The following is a 16,735-nucleotide window of genomic DNA, read 5'->3' on the forward strand; positions in this document are numbered from 1 at the left end:
CTTTCTCCCTCCAGCTCACCAGAAGTTGTCTGCTGTCTCTCAGCAAGTTACATCTTTTGCAGCACTGGCACCAGGATGCAACTGAAAACAGTGCTCTTGAGCAGTCCAGGTTGGCCATGTTGTATGGTAGCAGGTGGGAGGATATTCTGTGCGTGTACTTCAGCATCAACAGATCCTCAGTAAAAGGGAGGCTTTGTTTTGTTTATCTGGTGATCTTTCTAATTATTTGTGTCTCTTCTTTCTTTCCCTCCCCCTTATGGAGAACAGGATTTGACTTCTGCAGCTGCTTAATTTTTTTTCCTTTTCTTCCATTCCAGCCAAGAAACCATTAATGATTTTTTTTAAATTTTTATTTTAAATGTTTTTTTCCTTTCTTCCAGTTCTTAAAACTTAACATTGTAATTAAAGAATGAATTTTAACTTTAACGAAGCATGGTGGTTTTCATTTACAAACATTAATACAATGCATTAAATGCATGCATAGTTTTGAGCAAGACTTGAGCCTACTTGAAGCAGTGACAATTGCTGGAAAGGCAATAGGGTGAAGCAGGCACCTGAGGGATTTCTTTTTTTAGGAAACTTTCTTTTTAATAAGATTGGAGTAACAACACAGTCAATATAAAATTTTTTCTGTAACCTGTAGGATTCTTATTTGACAAAATATACCTACCTAACTTAAAATACTTTGAAGTACCTGTTGAATTCAGTCCTTTACTAAATTGGAGTCTCAATTGTGAATGTGAATTGCTACTATCTCATTTAAAATTTACATCATTTTTTTGACCAGGTAACTTGAAATGAGATGTTAGTGAAGTTACTTTACCTGAAACTTACAATCATGTTCTAGAAAGGACTCCTCATTATTGGACTTTGGATGACAATTAGAGTTGTTAAAATGAGTGGTTTCTTTGGTGTGGGGTATCTGAAGGCTTCATATCAAAGTGTCTAGCGCGTACTAGTAAAAGCACTTGTATCCTTGGCCAGTTGTCGTATCAGTCATTGGTTGAAATTAACATTGCCCTAAGTCAGAGAGCATGGTCCGGTTTGGGTTCTGGATTAAAGACAGTAGAGTGCTTTCGTGGATTAGAGGCTTAAAGGAATCAAAGGGGCATTAATGACCTGTACTAGAAGTCCAAGGAGCACAAAGCTCCCAGTGAAAGTCAGTGAACATTGTTCACTGCTTCTGTTAAAGGAAACTGCAGAAACTAGTTTCAGCACTTTGGGAGTAGTTCCTGCAAATGGATTAAGGACATTCTACAAGAATTGTGTGACACAACTCTTGTTTTCCTTGTTAAAGGTGAGCCATGTCTTTCCACTCTGGGCGAGGATGTCCCCGTGGGCAGGGGGGACCAGGAGCAAGAACTTCAACGCAGACCTACCGCCCTCAGAACCTACGGCAGCTTCACCCACAACAGCCCTCCATACAATACCAGTATGACCAGCAAACTGCCCCTCCAACGACCTATTCAAGCCCTCCAGCCACTGGTTACATGCCTCCCAGGCCAGACTTTGTGCCCTATCCTCCTCCAGTGCCCCCTTCCACACAGAATCCCATCAGCCAGTGTCCCATGAGGCCACCTTTTCCAAACCACCAGATGAGGCAGAGCTTCCCAGTGCCTCCATGCTTCCCTCCCGCTCCTCCGCCTGTGCCAAATCCTAGCAACACTCCTGTGTCAGGAACTCCAGCTGGGCAAAGCGCTTTTCCTTACATGATGCCTCCTCCCACAGTACCGCATCCTCCTCCTCCACCAGTTATACCACAGCAAGTCAACTACCAGCCTGTGTACTCTACAGGGTATTCACAGCAATCGTTCCCACCACCTAACTTCAATAGCTATCAGCACAATTCTGGCTCCTTTCAGAGCAGCACTACCAACAGCAGTGGTGGCAGCAGTCATTTTCGGCACACGGGTCAGTACCAGGGAGAGAAGTCGCAAAGTGATCGACGGTCTCCTGACAGGAGCAAGCACTATGATGAGCACCGACATCGTGAACATGGTCACATCCATGGTGACAGGCATCGGTCCGCTACCCATGGGGATCGTCGGGATCGAGGTCGGAGTCCAGATAGGAGGAGGCAAGAAAGCAGTCGGCACCGGACAGATTATGACAGAGGAAGGATATCGCCTCATCACAGAAGTTATGAACGTAACAGGTAACTTGAGATATTTTCTGCCTGCAGAAGGAGAGCTATCATCATTGTCCCATAGTATTTGTTTGCATCAATATTCTTCCATCACCGTTGTTTTTTCACTCTAGCTCAGGAGATAGCCAGTACTTGGGTCTGATGGAAAGAACTACCGTTTTGACACCTTTCAGGTATACTGCTTCTGCCTCACCTTTGTGAGCTGGCAGACTTGTTGCCCTTGACTATGGAGATAGCTGGAAGCAAAGAAGCACTCATCTGAAAGCTGAGTGGATTGCTGAGTAGTGCTCTTATTCTGTTGAGTATTTACCATAGAAACTTATGCACATGTGACATGAAAGTAGAGTTGGCACAACTTTGTGCAAAAAACTGTAAGTTGAACCTTACAAATGATTAGTCCCAGCACTTCAAATTTCAAGATTAGGTACCTAAGTTAGCATTCCAGGTGTTACTTGAATTTGGTCTTTCTTTGAGTAAGCCCTGCAGTTGTAGAGAACCAGCACTAGGGAGGTTTATAAACTGATAGGTGCACATATCTAATCCCTGCAGTGAGGTGTTCTAGTGAAAAGCATGTTGCACAGTGTTCTTCATCCTGCTCTGTCCTCATCCTCGTGGGAGACCAGTGCAGATGTGTGCAGGTTTCATGGGACATCCCAGTGGGTGCTTAGACCTGCCTGTGTGATTCTCTTCAGGATGAAGACCTCAACAAGCTAGTGTGTGATCTCAAGAGAGGACTGAGGTGAAAGTTAGCATACACCAGTTAAAAGAAATGGCCAAGCTGTGGGCTACATTGATGTGATTCAGATGGATGAGTGTGGACTGCTTTTTTTGGAATGTATCATGCAGTTTCTGTCCCTCTGCTTCACAGACACAAACAGCTTGCAAATTATGGGCTGACCTGGTGTGTTTTGCTGTGTCGTGTTCTAAAGCAAACCATCATCAGTTAAATCTTTCAGATGTCTTAGATTTGCTCCCTTGGTGACTTTTTTTTTTGGTAGCTAATGATCTAGGTCAGAATATTCAAAGAGAGATACTGGGAAGGTGAGTATCTAAATACTTACCAGGGCTGGATCACATGCTCTAATTTTAGAAGCTCTGAGCTTTCTCATGTCACGTATGAAACATGAATTTACATGTAGCACCTGTTGAAATGAAACCACTTTGATTTAGATATGCAGAGGTTTAATCACAGAACCTTAGACAGCTGTATTCAAAAAAAAAAAAAAACAAAAAACAACCCAACCAAAAAAAACAGCCTGAATCATCACATTCAGTAAGTTTACTTTGATTTCCAAAGAAGGATTTTTGTAAAACTGAATGCAGCTATCGTTAAGGCACTGGGCTTTTCTGTATGGTGAACTTGTGGAATTTTCTGCCCTTCATAGGTGACTCAAGTATTTGCCACATAATTTCAGAATTTATTGTTTAGATTTTAAAGTTCAGTTTTAAGTTTTGAAAGTGCATGTTTTCAGCAACTGCTTTCTCAAAACATTTGTGAGTTAATGCTTAAGGCCAACACCTTCCAGGACTACTTGACAATGTATCTGCTTATTTTAATGAGAACTGTTTGCTCGCCTTGGTGTGTTTTTTTGCATAGCAGCCATCTCTCAAGCAAATCAGATAGCATAGAGTATGCTCTCTCTGAAGACTGAAATCTATGCTTGAACAAGGCGCAGGCAGAGAAGGATGAATGAGTGTGGGGAAGAACAATGGATAATTTATATGAACTTTGTGCTTCGTAAATTTGCATTCTGTTTCATGTTATGCATATGGAAATGTACATACAATGTTCATAAATAATCTTGACTCCGTCTGATAGCCTACCAAACCAACTGAGACACCTATTTATAATTCCTTGTGTATCAGAAGACTGCTTTACTAGGAGATGTGACAAAGAGACAAATGATTGTGGACTAACAACTTATCAGCTGTTAGTGGAGTATGAAAACTGCCTTCGTGATCTCTGCTGTCTTATGTACATGGTAATTTCATAGAATCATTTAGGTTGGAAAGGACCTTTAAGATCGTTAAGTCTAACCATTAATCTAACACTGCCAAATCCACCACAAAACCATGTCCCTAAGCACCACATCTACACATCTTTTAAATACCTCCAGGAATGGTGACTCCACCACTTCCCTGGGCAGCTGGTTCCAGTGCTCAATAACCCTTTGGGTGAAGAAATTTTTCCTAATATCCAATCTAAGCCTCCCCAAGAACAACTTGAGGCCATTTCCTCATGTCCTGTCACTTCTTACTTGGGAGAAGAGGCCGACCGTCACCTGGCTACAACCTCCTTTCAGGTGGTTGTAGAGAGTGATAAGGTCTCCCCTCAGCCTCCTTTCCTCCAGACTAAACAACCCCAGCTTCCTCAGCTGCTCCTCATCAGACTTGTGCTCCAGACCCTTCACCGGCTTTATTGCCCTTCTCCGGACACACTCCAGCACCTCAGTGTCTTTCTAGTAGTGAGGGGCCCAAAACTGGACACAGTATTTGAGGTGTGGCCTCACCAGTCCCGTGTACAGGAGGACAATCACTTCACTGGTCCTGCTGGCCATGCTGTTTCTGATACAAGCCAGGATGCCATTGGCCTTGTTCGCCACCTGGACACACTGCTGGCTCATCATGTTCAGCTGGTTGTTGACCAACACCCCCAGGTCCTTTTCCACTGGGCAGCTTTCTAGCCACTCTTCCCCAAGCCTTCAGTTAATTTGAAGCTGTTTTTCCCCAGAAGTATGTTTGGGTGGTCAAAATCTTTATATGTAAGTTGAGTCTTGTAGATGAGATTCATAGTTTCAGCATGATACAGGTATTCTGTGTGTGCTTGAGGTGGCTGTTGGGAAGAGAGGGCTTGCCTGGCACACTTGAATGACTGCTGTGCTTACAAAGCTATTGCTCACGGGATAGGTTTTCTTTCCCTTCCTTTAAATGGTAAGAATGGTTAAAGATACGATAATCTTGCCCTTTGCCATTCATAATGGGAGGAGAGGAAAAATGGCAACGAATCCTGTGGTGAATTTATAGAATTTACCTCTGTATGGTATGAATTAACCCTCGTATTGAGATAGATAGCTTTATGACAAAGGCAGAGGAGATAGGTGACTGTCTTCTACAAATTTCTTGAAGATCAACATTAAGAATGTCTGGGTTTTTAGCAGTCAGCACACATGTGTCATTTTCCATGGTTTCATCTCGGCCTGCTTCTGTGCTCCTTTCAGGTGTGAAATATATGAAATGCCAGATTTCTCATTTAACTTATGTTTTAAACTCTCCAAGGGAGCGGGAGAGGGAGAGGCATAGGCACCGTGACAGTAGAAGATCACCATCACCAGACAGATCCTACAAAAAAGATTACAAGAGAGCAGGAAGGTAAGGAGGGTTACATTTGGTCTCTTGTGTGTTTGAGGCTCTGTGCATCCACTCATGTGAGTTTTCATGTATACATGCCTGGTTTGAAACTCAGAAAAGATGAGTGTCTTAAATTTATAATCATCTGCTTATACATGCAGATGTCAGTTATCTCAAGACTTTGTAGAGTTAGAAACAGGATTAATCTCTGGAGGGCGAGCTTCAGTGCTGTGTCCTAAAGGCTTCCTCTTACATCTCCTTCCAGTTTGTAAAGCACCAGTATTATTTGAAGTCATTCTATGTTTAAATCACCTTTTAGGAACTTTTTTTTATATTGATGCTCCTTTCTGAGTCCTGGATAGTTGAAATCAGTGCAGCATCATTGGCTTTGTGGGCAGAGGAGATAAGCAGAATGTAGGAAAACTTTTTTTTTTAAAGCATTACTCTTACAATACATGAGGAGTATCTCAGGTTGTGATGTTGGAAGGAGTGCCAGAGTTAACAAGCAGTCTGGCTTCTATATAATCCTTCTAATTCTTTTCTAATGCAAATAGTTTGTGGGCTATGTATTAAAACTTCTTTATATTGTAACTTTTAGTTGTGAGTGTTGTGACTTTTAGTTTTCAGTGACCAGTGTTCCAGCTTTGGAACAAAATTCAAAGAAAGTCACCTAGAATGCAAGTAAGAATTTTAATCTAAAATACCATGTATTTTTGCATTCTAATTCTTGAATAAGATTTAAAATACAAAAGCACTTTTAATTTTAAGTAATTTTTTATGGTGGGTGATAAGTACAAAGTCCTCTATGGTGCAAGTTAAAAGCAGGAAAAGGTAATTGGATTTTTCTGTATTTTATGTGATAGAATGATGTACTGATCTGAAGCAAACTATTTTTTTTCATTGTAAAACTGTCACTGTTAAAATAATAAAGATAATGACTTTTGTTTGCTTTCTCCTTCTAAGCCGGTCTCCAAGCAGAGAGCGAAAGAGACCTCGATGGGAGGAGGAGAGAGACAGGTGGTCTGAGAACCAGAGCTCCAGCAAAGAGAAAAATTATACCACTATCAAAGACAAAGAATCAGAGGAGAATGCATCTGAAAAAAATGAAGAGGAAGATGAGGAATTACTTAAGCCAGTCTGGGTTCGCTGTACCCATTCTGAAAGCTATTATTCCAATGACCCTATGGATCAAGTGGTATGTTTGTGAGAGAACTCTAAAATTACTGTACACAGTCCTTTATTGATTATTTGATTACTTGTTTAAACCCTGCAGCAGGATGATGTTTTGTGTCATTTAATCCTTCTGTCCTCCCAACCATCTCAGCCTTTTAACCATGTTAAGGGCTTTATTTGTTGATATTATTCTCCATTTTCATCAGTTTCTTCTGTCTGTTTGCATTCAGATCAGGGGTACGTGGAAGAGGGGTACTTTTTTGTCACCAGGAGGGGAGGGTGGGGTTTTTTCCATTATACCTGTATCTGAGCAAAGATGCCTCAAGCACCGTATATTCCCACAACCTTCGAGAAATTTTGTATAGAAGCAGGAAGTCAGGATTCTTTGTATTTGACAATAACACTTTCTGGTGGAGTAGTGATAGAGGGAGAGAGGTTTCTGGTTTTTTGTGCCTGGTTGTGGGTTTTTTTTGAGAGTGAATTCGTGGTGATTCATAGCAAGCAACAAAATGAGCTGGGTTTTGTGTTTTTTGTGTGTGATGAAATTGTTCTTAATTGCATAATACTTTCAGAGGTCTCCTGTTTCTTCTAAACCTGTAAAAAATCGATGCTGAGCTGTCCTAAATATGCTTAGCCATAGTTCTGTTTCATTAGGCCAAAGGTTTGATGATAATGCAGCAGCAAATGAAGTAATTTCTTTGCTAATTCACCTGGTGGAGCAATGTAATGGTGTGCTAAAACCTTAACAAGTATTTCCATGTTTGATTGGACCACACAGATCTATCTCTTCCCCCTCTTGCTTTTCATTGTGAAATGCTGGTACATGTTGTGTTCATGTGCTATTTCAACACTGTCTTTTTGTTGTTGTTGTTCTGTTTTTTTAATTAAAAGGGTGACTCTACTGTGGTAGGAACCAGCAAGCTTCGAGATCTGTATGAAAAGTTTGACGAGGAGTTAGGAAAGCGACAGGCAAAGGCCAAAGCAGCCAGACCACCGTGGGAACCACCAAAGACCAAGCTGGATGAAGATTTAGGTAGGCAGAAATGGTGACAAACTTCTGAAGTGGAATAATCTGTAGTTAACCTGTTTTTGCCAGTTGTGTGTATTTAATGATGTTGGTAGGTTAATCTGTGTTTTTTAAATCCTTCGTTTGTATTGCATACCCGTGGGTGTTTTACTGTTGCTTTTGGTTGAAATAGAGCTAGGTTTTTTTACCCAGAAAGCCTAAGGGAAAATTGAGAGTATCCAGCACTGCCTTATGCTAAAGCCTCTTCCATGCCATGAAAGCACCCTGAGCATGATCAGATAGGCCAAAACATGGTGCACAAGAGGCTTTGTGGAGGTCGTGGTCTCATATGTCTAAAAAGGAAACAAAAGTAGTGGTGATAAACTCATATGGCTGCTTGTTGTGGCACCGAGTTCATCTTTCTTCTGGATTGTATTTTGGTTATGCAACTCTGCTTACTATGAGCTTATGCAGAAGTATCAGTTTTCAAAACATAGTTTATCTGCATTGTCATGCACCACCAGTATGGATCTTCTTGCAGTGAAGTAAGTCTGCTAGCTGTATCAGTTGTTGGGGAAATACTGGTTGAATAGCTTTTTTTGATAGCAGTTTGTCTCCTTGGAAGTCAGAAAGCTAGTTCTCACAAGACAAAATAAGAAAAATGTTAGCTGTTCTTTTTATACTTCCAGGATTTCAGTGTTTCGTAGTATGTTTTTCAGTCGGTTGCATTAGTTCAAAAAATTCTTAGGCATATCACATTAATTTAGATTCTGTTGGGCTTGCTTTTTAACTGATGCTTCATGGTTGCCTGTTGAGCTGCTTCAGACGAGATCTCATATCTGAGCTTAGTAACTGTTTAAAAATCACATATCAGAAATTCTAAAATTGAAATACAAGTATGTAATGACATAGTTACGTGCTGGCAGTATAAAAAGATACAATAAAGGTGAAAGAAAAAAATAAACACATTAAATAAAATGTGAATTCACTTTTGTAAAGGAAACATCTTTTTATGTTTTTTTGAACAGCAGATTTGCACGTATTTAAATTCAGTCAAGAATCACTAGCAAAGTTAACTGTAGGGTTTTTCAGGAGCTGTATTTTCATGTGGATGAAGCAAGGACAAAACTGCTATGTTCAACATACCTGCATAAAGCTTCACTTCCTCAGATCTCTGCAGAAAGGGTTCCTTTGCTGCTACAGGCTAAAATATAATAGGGCCAAGAACAACTTCTGTGTGTTTCTTTTTCCAGTCTTTCTGGAAGACCTGAAGGCTCTGTGTCTGCACTGGTCCCCTGGGCTGACTTGGTGTCTGTGCCAGCTTCTCCAACAGCCATGCTTCTATAGCGTCTAATAATTTATCTTGTTTTGTACTTAAGTAAATTCTGTCTCTGTTCTATCTTGTGTTAGCAGTAATTGTGTATTGTAGTGAGACAGCAATGCACTCCAAGAGCACTTTTAGATCATGAGAAGCTAATTTCAATATATGAAATCCAAACGTTCTGCATTGGTCTTTCAGAACTCCAGCTTACAGGTCCTGCACTCATTTTACACCTAAAATTAGACTTACACAACTGATTAACGTTTATCAGAGAACTTTTAAAAGTCAAGTGTTTGTGAATATTTGTTGGAATATATGTGCAGGCACATTTAGACACAACTTGGTTTCAACTGAGCATATATGATTATTTATGTAAACCATATGTCCCAAAGACATATTTTAATAACACCTTACACTGAATTATGGACTGTATAAAAATACATCTTGGTTAAAAAAAAAAGGGGAAATGTGTTTTACTAGTAATACTCTCTCATTTTCTTTTTCTCTTTTTAACGGAGGAGAGTCTTGTATTCAATAAATACACATATTTTAAGCCATAGTTCCACAGTATTTCAAAGCACTGGCAGTGTAGTGTTTTCTCTTAAGTCAAAACTTAGAAATGGAAGAAATGTTGCATCCCTCCCTTCAAGAATAATAAACATTACTTGTATCATGATATATGCCTTGGCTATGAAGGCATTTATTTAAATTGGTGCTGAGGAGATCTGTGGAAATGAGTGGCAATACATGCATAAGAAAGGGAGTCACTTGTAAGTACCACAGGAGGTTAGAGATATGTGAGATCAGGCTCTGGGTTTTTTGTGTGGGTGGTTTGTTGTTTTTGTTTTGTTTTTTTAATTAAGTCTGGACACTTACTAATGTTACTTTCACAGTACCACAAAGGAGACATTTTAACACATGTAAGACCATCTTATGTTTTTTTTTTCTTTAGCATTGTTTTCCTCTCTGATACATCAGAAAATTTGTTTCAGTTAATACAAAGACAAATGTCTTAAAAAAAAAAAAAAAAGAAGTGAGGGAAAAAACTTGCAGAACAAGGCTTCCAAAAAACTTATGACTGCATTCACTCAGCTAGTAGTTCCAAGTTTTCTTCTCATCTGTGGTTTCTAATATGTGATAATGGATTTATTAAAAATATATTGCTTTTGAAAAATGAGTCTAACAGTACGTGTTCTACAATAATTCTATACATATGTGCTGTTTCGAAACTCTTAAATAGACAATATTCTGCTACAGACAGGAGCATTTTTAGGTAAAATGAAAATAGACATAAGCAGTTTGCTCATAGCAAGCAGAATTAACTTTTAAACAGCAGGAGGGGCTGTTTAGCTCATGCTAGTGGCCTTCTGTGTATTCTTTCTCTTTTCTCTCACTTTTTTTTTTTTTAAAACTTTACGGTAATACTTATGTTGGTTATTGCTCTATACAATTTAATATCAAGTAACTGAAATTGTTCTTCTACAACTGATCAGTGGTGCTCCTGGACAGCCAAACAGCAATCTCTCATGCGTGAAAACAGATGCAATTGTTATAGGCATTTAATATCTGTAGCATTTGCTATCATTTTTGATTAAAAATGCAGTTACTGTCCCTCTTTTTGTTAGTGTGAATGTCATGCACAACTTTAATAACTTTCAGTATGCCACAGTTAGCTATGTCATGTTAGAGAATGCATTACTATTGGAGGAAAAAAAATGGAAGTGTTTTTCAGCAGACTTTATTTTTCCTGTGTGAATCAGAGAGCTCCAGTGACTCAGACTGTGACTCTGAAGATGACAGCAGCTGCTCTAGCAGTTCAGATTCAGATGTTTTTGACGTCATTGCAGAAATTAAGCGTAAAAAAGCACACCCTGATCGTCTCCACGAAGAACTGTGGTACAATGATCCAGGACAGGTACGGTAAGAGGAAAAAGTACTGTGTGTCTGATTCTCCCCAAATTCAGACCAAAAATTCTGCGTTGTTGTCAAACATCCTGAGTGACATCTATTTCAATGTGCATTTTTTCACTCCCCTTTTCTCTCTCATCTTCTTCAAAGCACTTCACTTTTCATTTCAAGAGTGTGGTTCCAGCTCATGAATCCTGGGGATTTTTCAGCTGGAATCATGTCTGAATTGCTAACAGTGTACTAATGCTGTCCTCTTAGCCCTGAGATAAAGGTACACAGATGAATTCTGGGATGGAGAAAAGGAAACATGTTTACCTCCTTTACAAATTTTTCACCTAAAAGCTCTCAGCTCATAATGATAAATAATGTTTTAAATATGCAGTTAGTGCTCCTAATTTCTTGTCTAATGATTCTTTTGTAATTGCATGGAGATTACAGTTCTCATTAAATGTAATTGCTGAGCTCATGAAGTGTTGTTTTGAATGTATATATTACACAGAAGACTAGTTTTTGTTTGCAAATTTGCCATCTTCATCTTTCGTACTTAAATATTTTACAATCTATTCTAACTCTTTGTCAAATGGCACCTCAGTAAATTTATTTTTCTGGCACTTTGTGTGATGCATGAGTTTAGCATGCAACAAATCATAATGCAAAGAGATACTGCAATGCTTATTGCCACTGTGGTAATTCAAAGGTCTGTTGAATATTCTATTACAGACTCATAGTTGTGCTTCTAGTTTAAAAAAAATAATTTGATTGAGCATAGCTAGCTGTTTTTATTTATATTGAAAACAAAATTAGCAAACTGTTTAGATATTTAACTGAAAAAAATTGTGTAGCTCTTGGGCACACTTCAAAGTAATGTTCTAGGCCAGAATATTAGATAAATAAAAAGAAGTGGAATAACTGTAGGATGAGTAGATTCAGGAATGAGTGGTTTATGAGAAAATCTTCTTTCCCAAAAACTTTCTTGAGACTGACTCTGCATCTTTCTTGAAGGGGCTGAAATCAGAACATGGTGAGCTTGTCAGTGCTGTACTACTTCTGAGTAGATTTTATTTGAAAACATTTGAAGTTTTCCTAGATATTTATCTGGTATGCCAAAATGCTTTCTAACTATCACTACATAAACCAGGAATGATTGCCGTGTACACTGGCATGTACAAATACACCATTTGACACAGAACTGGAGTTTCAGGGTGGATTTTCCCAACTCTTCAATTTTAGCAGTTTGTTTGTTACTTTGGATATCTCCAGCAGTGCTCACAGTTGCCAGAAAATAAATTGTTAAAGCCGATGCCACCACAGTGATGTTTTCCTTACAAGTGTTATCTGCTTGTTTGTGTTGCCCTTTTGGTCAGAGAAAGTAGAAGGCATTGCCTATGTAAAATTATTATCTTTCAATGTTATTTTATCATCACTTCATGATTGCTCTACTGCATTTTTTTCTATGAACGGTGTCATTAGGGACAAGATAGATATCTGTCTGACTTGCTTCTCAAGTCCTGGGCTTTACAGGTACTTCACATCTCTTCTCGCTTTTGATCTGTGCATTTAATATAACAGGGCTAGTGTTAGTGCTGAACAATTCTAAGAATTAAGGACCAGATTTTCAAAAATAAGTGATAATTATTTTAATAGCCTCAGTAGGCCCTTATTTTGGGGGCTCTTATATTTCAGTTCTTGGATTCAAACTTTGAAGAATTCCATTAAAGCCTGGGGCTGGGAACTTAATTTGTTTCTCTGGTTTGGTTCTGGATTTTTTTGGTTGGATTTCTGCAATGGACATAATGTTAAGAGCAGAAAGCTTTAAAGTATTGCAAGAATTGATAGTCTGCATTGAACTTGCTCATAAAAGTGGACAGACAGACACTAGCTTTATGCCATGTGCAATGACCCTTTTTGGTGTAGCTACTTGACACGCCCACACAAAATACTGAAGTGGATGTATTTCCCCCCTTCCTCTTTTTTACTGATCTGTTCACAGGGTGGATTTGAAGTGTTCCCATGAGTTCTTTGAAGTACCAGTAAAATCTTCAAATGGTCTGCTTTGCATTCTTCGGGTGATAGCCTGGCCACATGGCAGAGGGGTTAGTCAGGGACGGGATTTCAGTCAGTGAACTTAGTGAAACTGTTTGAACGTGGAGATTTCAGCATGTAAATATTTGCATGTGTAGAGCCTGAATTTTGTGTTAGGCAGAGAGTGTGCTCTTTGTATGTAAAAGAAATGGAAAAGATGTATATGATAGTAGAGTGGTACAAATCTGCTGAGACTATTTTTCCATCTTGTGCTTCTGAAACAGTGATGAAGTTCTAATACTATAGTGCAGTTTTCTTACATTAGGCTGTACTGTTTTCAGTTTTATTGGCTTAAGAACATCCACTTAATCTAAGCATGACAGGCTTTTAGAAGCATCAGCACTCTGGGCATTAAAACCAACATACTTCTCCAAAACCATTTTTCGATAAAAACAGAATCCTATTTTGTTTTTGACAGATGAATGATGGACCTTTGTGCAAGTGCAGTGCTAAAGCCCGACGAACGGGAATAAGACATGGCATTTATCCTGGCGAAGAGGTAAGTAATTCTAAGAATTGCAATTATGAATACAAACTTGCTGCTGTAAACTCATACTTGAGTTGATTTGAGATTTTTTTTTCCCATGATTTACAGGCCAAGTAAACACTCTTGTGAGACTTTAAATCACTTAGTTGTATAACCTCATACTTAAAATGCCATACCGGTAATGAAATCCACTGAAAATGGAGCACTTTTGCCTGCATTTGTTTAGTTCTAGGTTTGGTTTTTGTTTTTGTTTTTTTAAAGTTTCTGAAATATAATAACATTAATAAAAGAGAAATTGTCCTCAAAGATCTACCGTCTTCAATTGGATGAGTATGTTATGAGGGCCCTCTTTGTGAAGGGGTTGCTTGAAAAGGGAAAGTAAATGAAATAGTAATTCGGGTGCTGACAGGAGCGGGAAGCTTGTCAGGAGGTGTTCTTGCCTTAACACTAGGGAATGTCTGCACTGCAAACTGTCAAACCGTTTATTAAGTTCTTTGTGAATACGTGATTAGAAAAAATGAATCCCATCATCTTCTTGAAATACATTTTAGAATGATAGTGCCTTTCTTTTGAAAAGATTGTTGAAATAGTGTTTGGTTATTTTCCTTAGAAATACTCAGTGAGCATGCTCTGTTATCAGTATTGTTTCTGGAAATAGAAACAGTGCTTGGACGGCCTCAAGCTTTTTTATTCTAAAAAACTGTTCTTGTGAAAGAATTGGAGAACATTAATATATAGGTTTTACAATTTACTTTTGTAATTTTTCCTGAATTTTATTTTTCACTATGCCTTTTTACATATATTTACTGAAACATTCTTTTATTTCTCTGCAGTTAAGGATTTATGAATGTTTCTGTGAATTATTCCAGTTCAGAAAAATGGCCTTGGTCTGAAGCTTACTATAAATCACTCAAATTCAGGATCAATTCCACCCCACATTGTCTCTCGTGTTTTTCTTGCAGAGAAGGAGGGAGAAAATTAAGGAGGAGAAGATTTAGGAGGAGAAAACTGATATATAAAATTCGCTGCATGAAGGCAGCTGCTCCCTGGAGCAAGGCCAGCTGGGAATCTGAGGTTTCAGAAAATCTCCTGGGATATACTAGTTTTTAGTGTTCTGTAGATAAAACAGCTTAGCTTTAAACTAGCTGGTTTGTAACTGTCTTGTTGCAGCAGTGAGAAGCTTAATTTGGGGTTGAGCAGTCAGAGTAATTACCTTACTGGATGAGTTTTGCAAAGTACACAGAGCTGTGTGGTGGTGTAGCTATCTTGCCATTGCAATCAGGCCAACTTTTGTAAGATTGTTTCGAGTAGTACTCCGCTCGCTGCAGTGATTTTTTTTCTCTTTTTTTTTTCTTTCATGCAGACGGATATATTTCAAACAGGCTGGTGGCAGCCTCTGAACTGCAGCAAATTAAATGTAGGACATATGAGAAACTGGTTTTATCTAACTGTTGAGGATTTTTAGGTCTTTAAACTGGACTGCTTCAGAGCAAGCTGGAAGAAGACATGAATCCGAGGCATTTAGTCTTGCATCAGGGTGCATGGGAGGGTTGGCTGCCTTTGGACCTCACAGACAGGCATTACAACCTGGCAGAGAGAGCAGGGTTACCAGAGCTGCCTCTGTGGTGGTAGACTAATCCCTTCAGGCCCCAGATTTTCCCCAGGCAGATGAGCTGATGCCTGTCTATCTTGATAACATACTTTGAGATCTTGTCATGCAAGTCCAGTTTCCTTTTTGTAAGCTTTTAAGATCAGTTTTCTGAAACAAATTTACGTAAAAGAGAAAGTTAGTCTAGTATGTAAACAACTAACTGCTATGTGTAAGAAAGATGGAGAGTCAAATGGAAAATAAAAAAACTACAGCAGTTTTCACCTTTTTTCCTTTCAAATAGCTTTAAAAATATTTCTGAAAGTGAAAATGTAGATAAAGCCACACTTTTGCCTGTTCCCAGAATGTTTAATTATGACTACCTGCTTTTATTTAATTTTTCCTAGTGCATATTTCATGGCTATTAGAAATGCTTTATTCTCTCTTTTAATCTAAATTTGCCTTGACTCTACACATAATTCTACTTATCTCTTTCTTTAAGCCCATTAAACCATGTCGCCCCATGACCAACAATGCTGGAAGACTATACCACTATCGAATTACTGTGTCACCTCCCACAAACTTCTTAGTAAGTACTTTATAAATAATTCTAACTAGAACTCTAATTTTGTTTTCAGTGATGGAAGTAGTACTGCTTCTTGTTTACTCTGTGGTGGTTTTGTTTGCTTTTTTAAGACAGACAGACCTACTGTTATTGAGTATGATGACCATGAATATATCTTTGAAGGCTTCTCAATGTTTGCACATGCCCCACTAACAAACGTAAGTATGTTCATTACTACATACATGGGATTTGTTTGGAAGGTAAGCTGTTGCTGCCCTGAAGTAGAACTCCTCTAAAACAATCACAGAATCACAGAATGGTCAGGGCTGGAAGGGACCTGTGGAGATCATCTAGTCCAACCCCCATGCCAAAACAATGATACCTCTATGTCACAAACATCTTACCAGCACTGGGGACAGGGGAAGGACATTTGTGCTAATGAGTCTCAGGTTTTCTCTTGACTAATTGTCTTCAAACTGTGACTGAGACTGTGATGTGCATCAAAGTAACATTTTTACATGTTTCACAGTTTGGAAGTGAAATAAACCATGGAATAACTTGTTAAAACTGTGAATTGGATTTGAATGGGATGAGGAGGTTGGTTAAGTTGGAAAAGTTTAAAAAAAAAACCAGCAACAACAACAAAAAAAGATTTTACCTTTAAGTGACAAATGGACTTTTCTCAGCGATCCGCTTTAAAGGCATTTCTCTCTTCTAAAAAACTTACCTAGACATATCCACTACTTTCTAACATCTATTGAACTTCTTCAGGAACTGGGCAAGGTCCAATTTTTATTAAAAGTTTTAAGTATTTAAAGGTGATTAGTTTTATGTTTTGAAAGCAAATATAACAAGCAAAGGACATGATTGGTACCTGACTGCCCTGCTTTTCCAATATAAGCGGAGTTAGCCATATCTGAATGAAAAATATGCAAATACTTAATTTCTGTACACTTGAAGATTTTTTTTTTTGGTCATTTTGATATTTCAAGAACTGTTTTTTCAAATACTGCAGTGTTTGTTTGCTTCCTTGGTTTTATACCTATTACTAGCTACACCACCAATGCCAAAACCCAGTATAAGAATGCTTATCACTACAGGACTGGGGTGT

The 16,735-nt window shown here is 38.6% G+C and overlaps 1 protein-coding gene across 1 annotated transcript in view; it reads left to right on the top strand.

Annotated features, from left to right (window-relative positions):
* The first annotated feature begins 383 nt into the window (after positions 1-383).
* Positions 384-16,735, top strand: part of DROSHA (drosha, ribonuclease type III) — a 71,120-nt gene continuing 54,768 nt past the window's right edge. The window contains exons 1-9 of the mRNA XM_009696580.1: positions 384-533; positions 1,298-2,155; positions 5,423-5,515; positions 6,458-6,689; positions 7,559-7,700; positions 10,755-10,909; positions 13,403-13,483; positions 15,562-15,648; positions 15,756-15,842. Coding sequence (XP_009694882.1) covers positions 1,305-2,155; positions 5,423-5,515; positions 6,458-6,689; positions 7,559-7,700; positions 10,755-10,909; positions 13,403-13,483; positions 15,562-15,648; positions 15,756-15,842 — 1,728 coding nt within the window. The 5' untranslated portion in view covers positions 384-533; positions 1,298-1,304. The remainder of the gene's footprint in view (positions 534-1,297; positions 2,156-5,422; positions 5,516-6,457; positions 6,690-7,558; positions 7,701-10,754; positions 10,910-13,402; positions 13,484-15,561; positions 15,649-15,755; positions 15,843-16,735) is intronic.

This window comes from Cariama cristata, unplaced genomic scaffold, assembly GCF_000690535.1.
Source record: "Cariama cristata isolate BGI_N322 unplaced genomic scaffold, ASM69053v1 scaffold7300, whole genome shotgun sequence".
Lineage (NCBI taxonomy): Eukaryota > Metazoa > Chordata > Aves > Cariamiformes > Cariamidae > Cariama > Cariama cristata.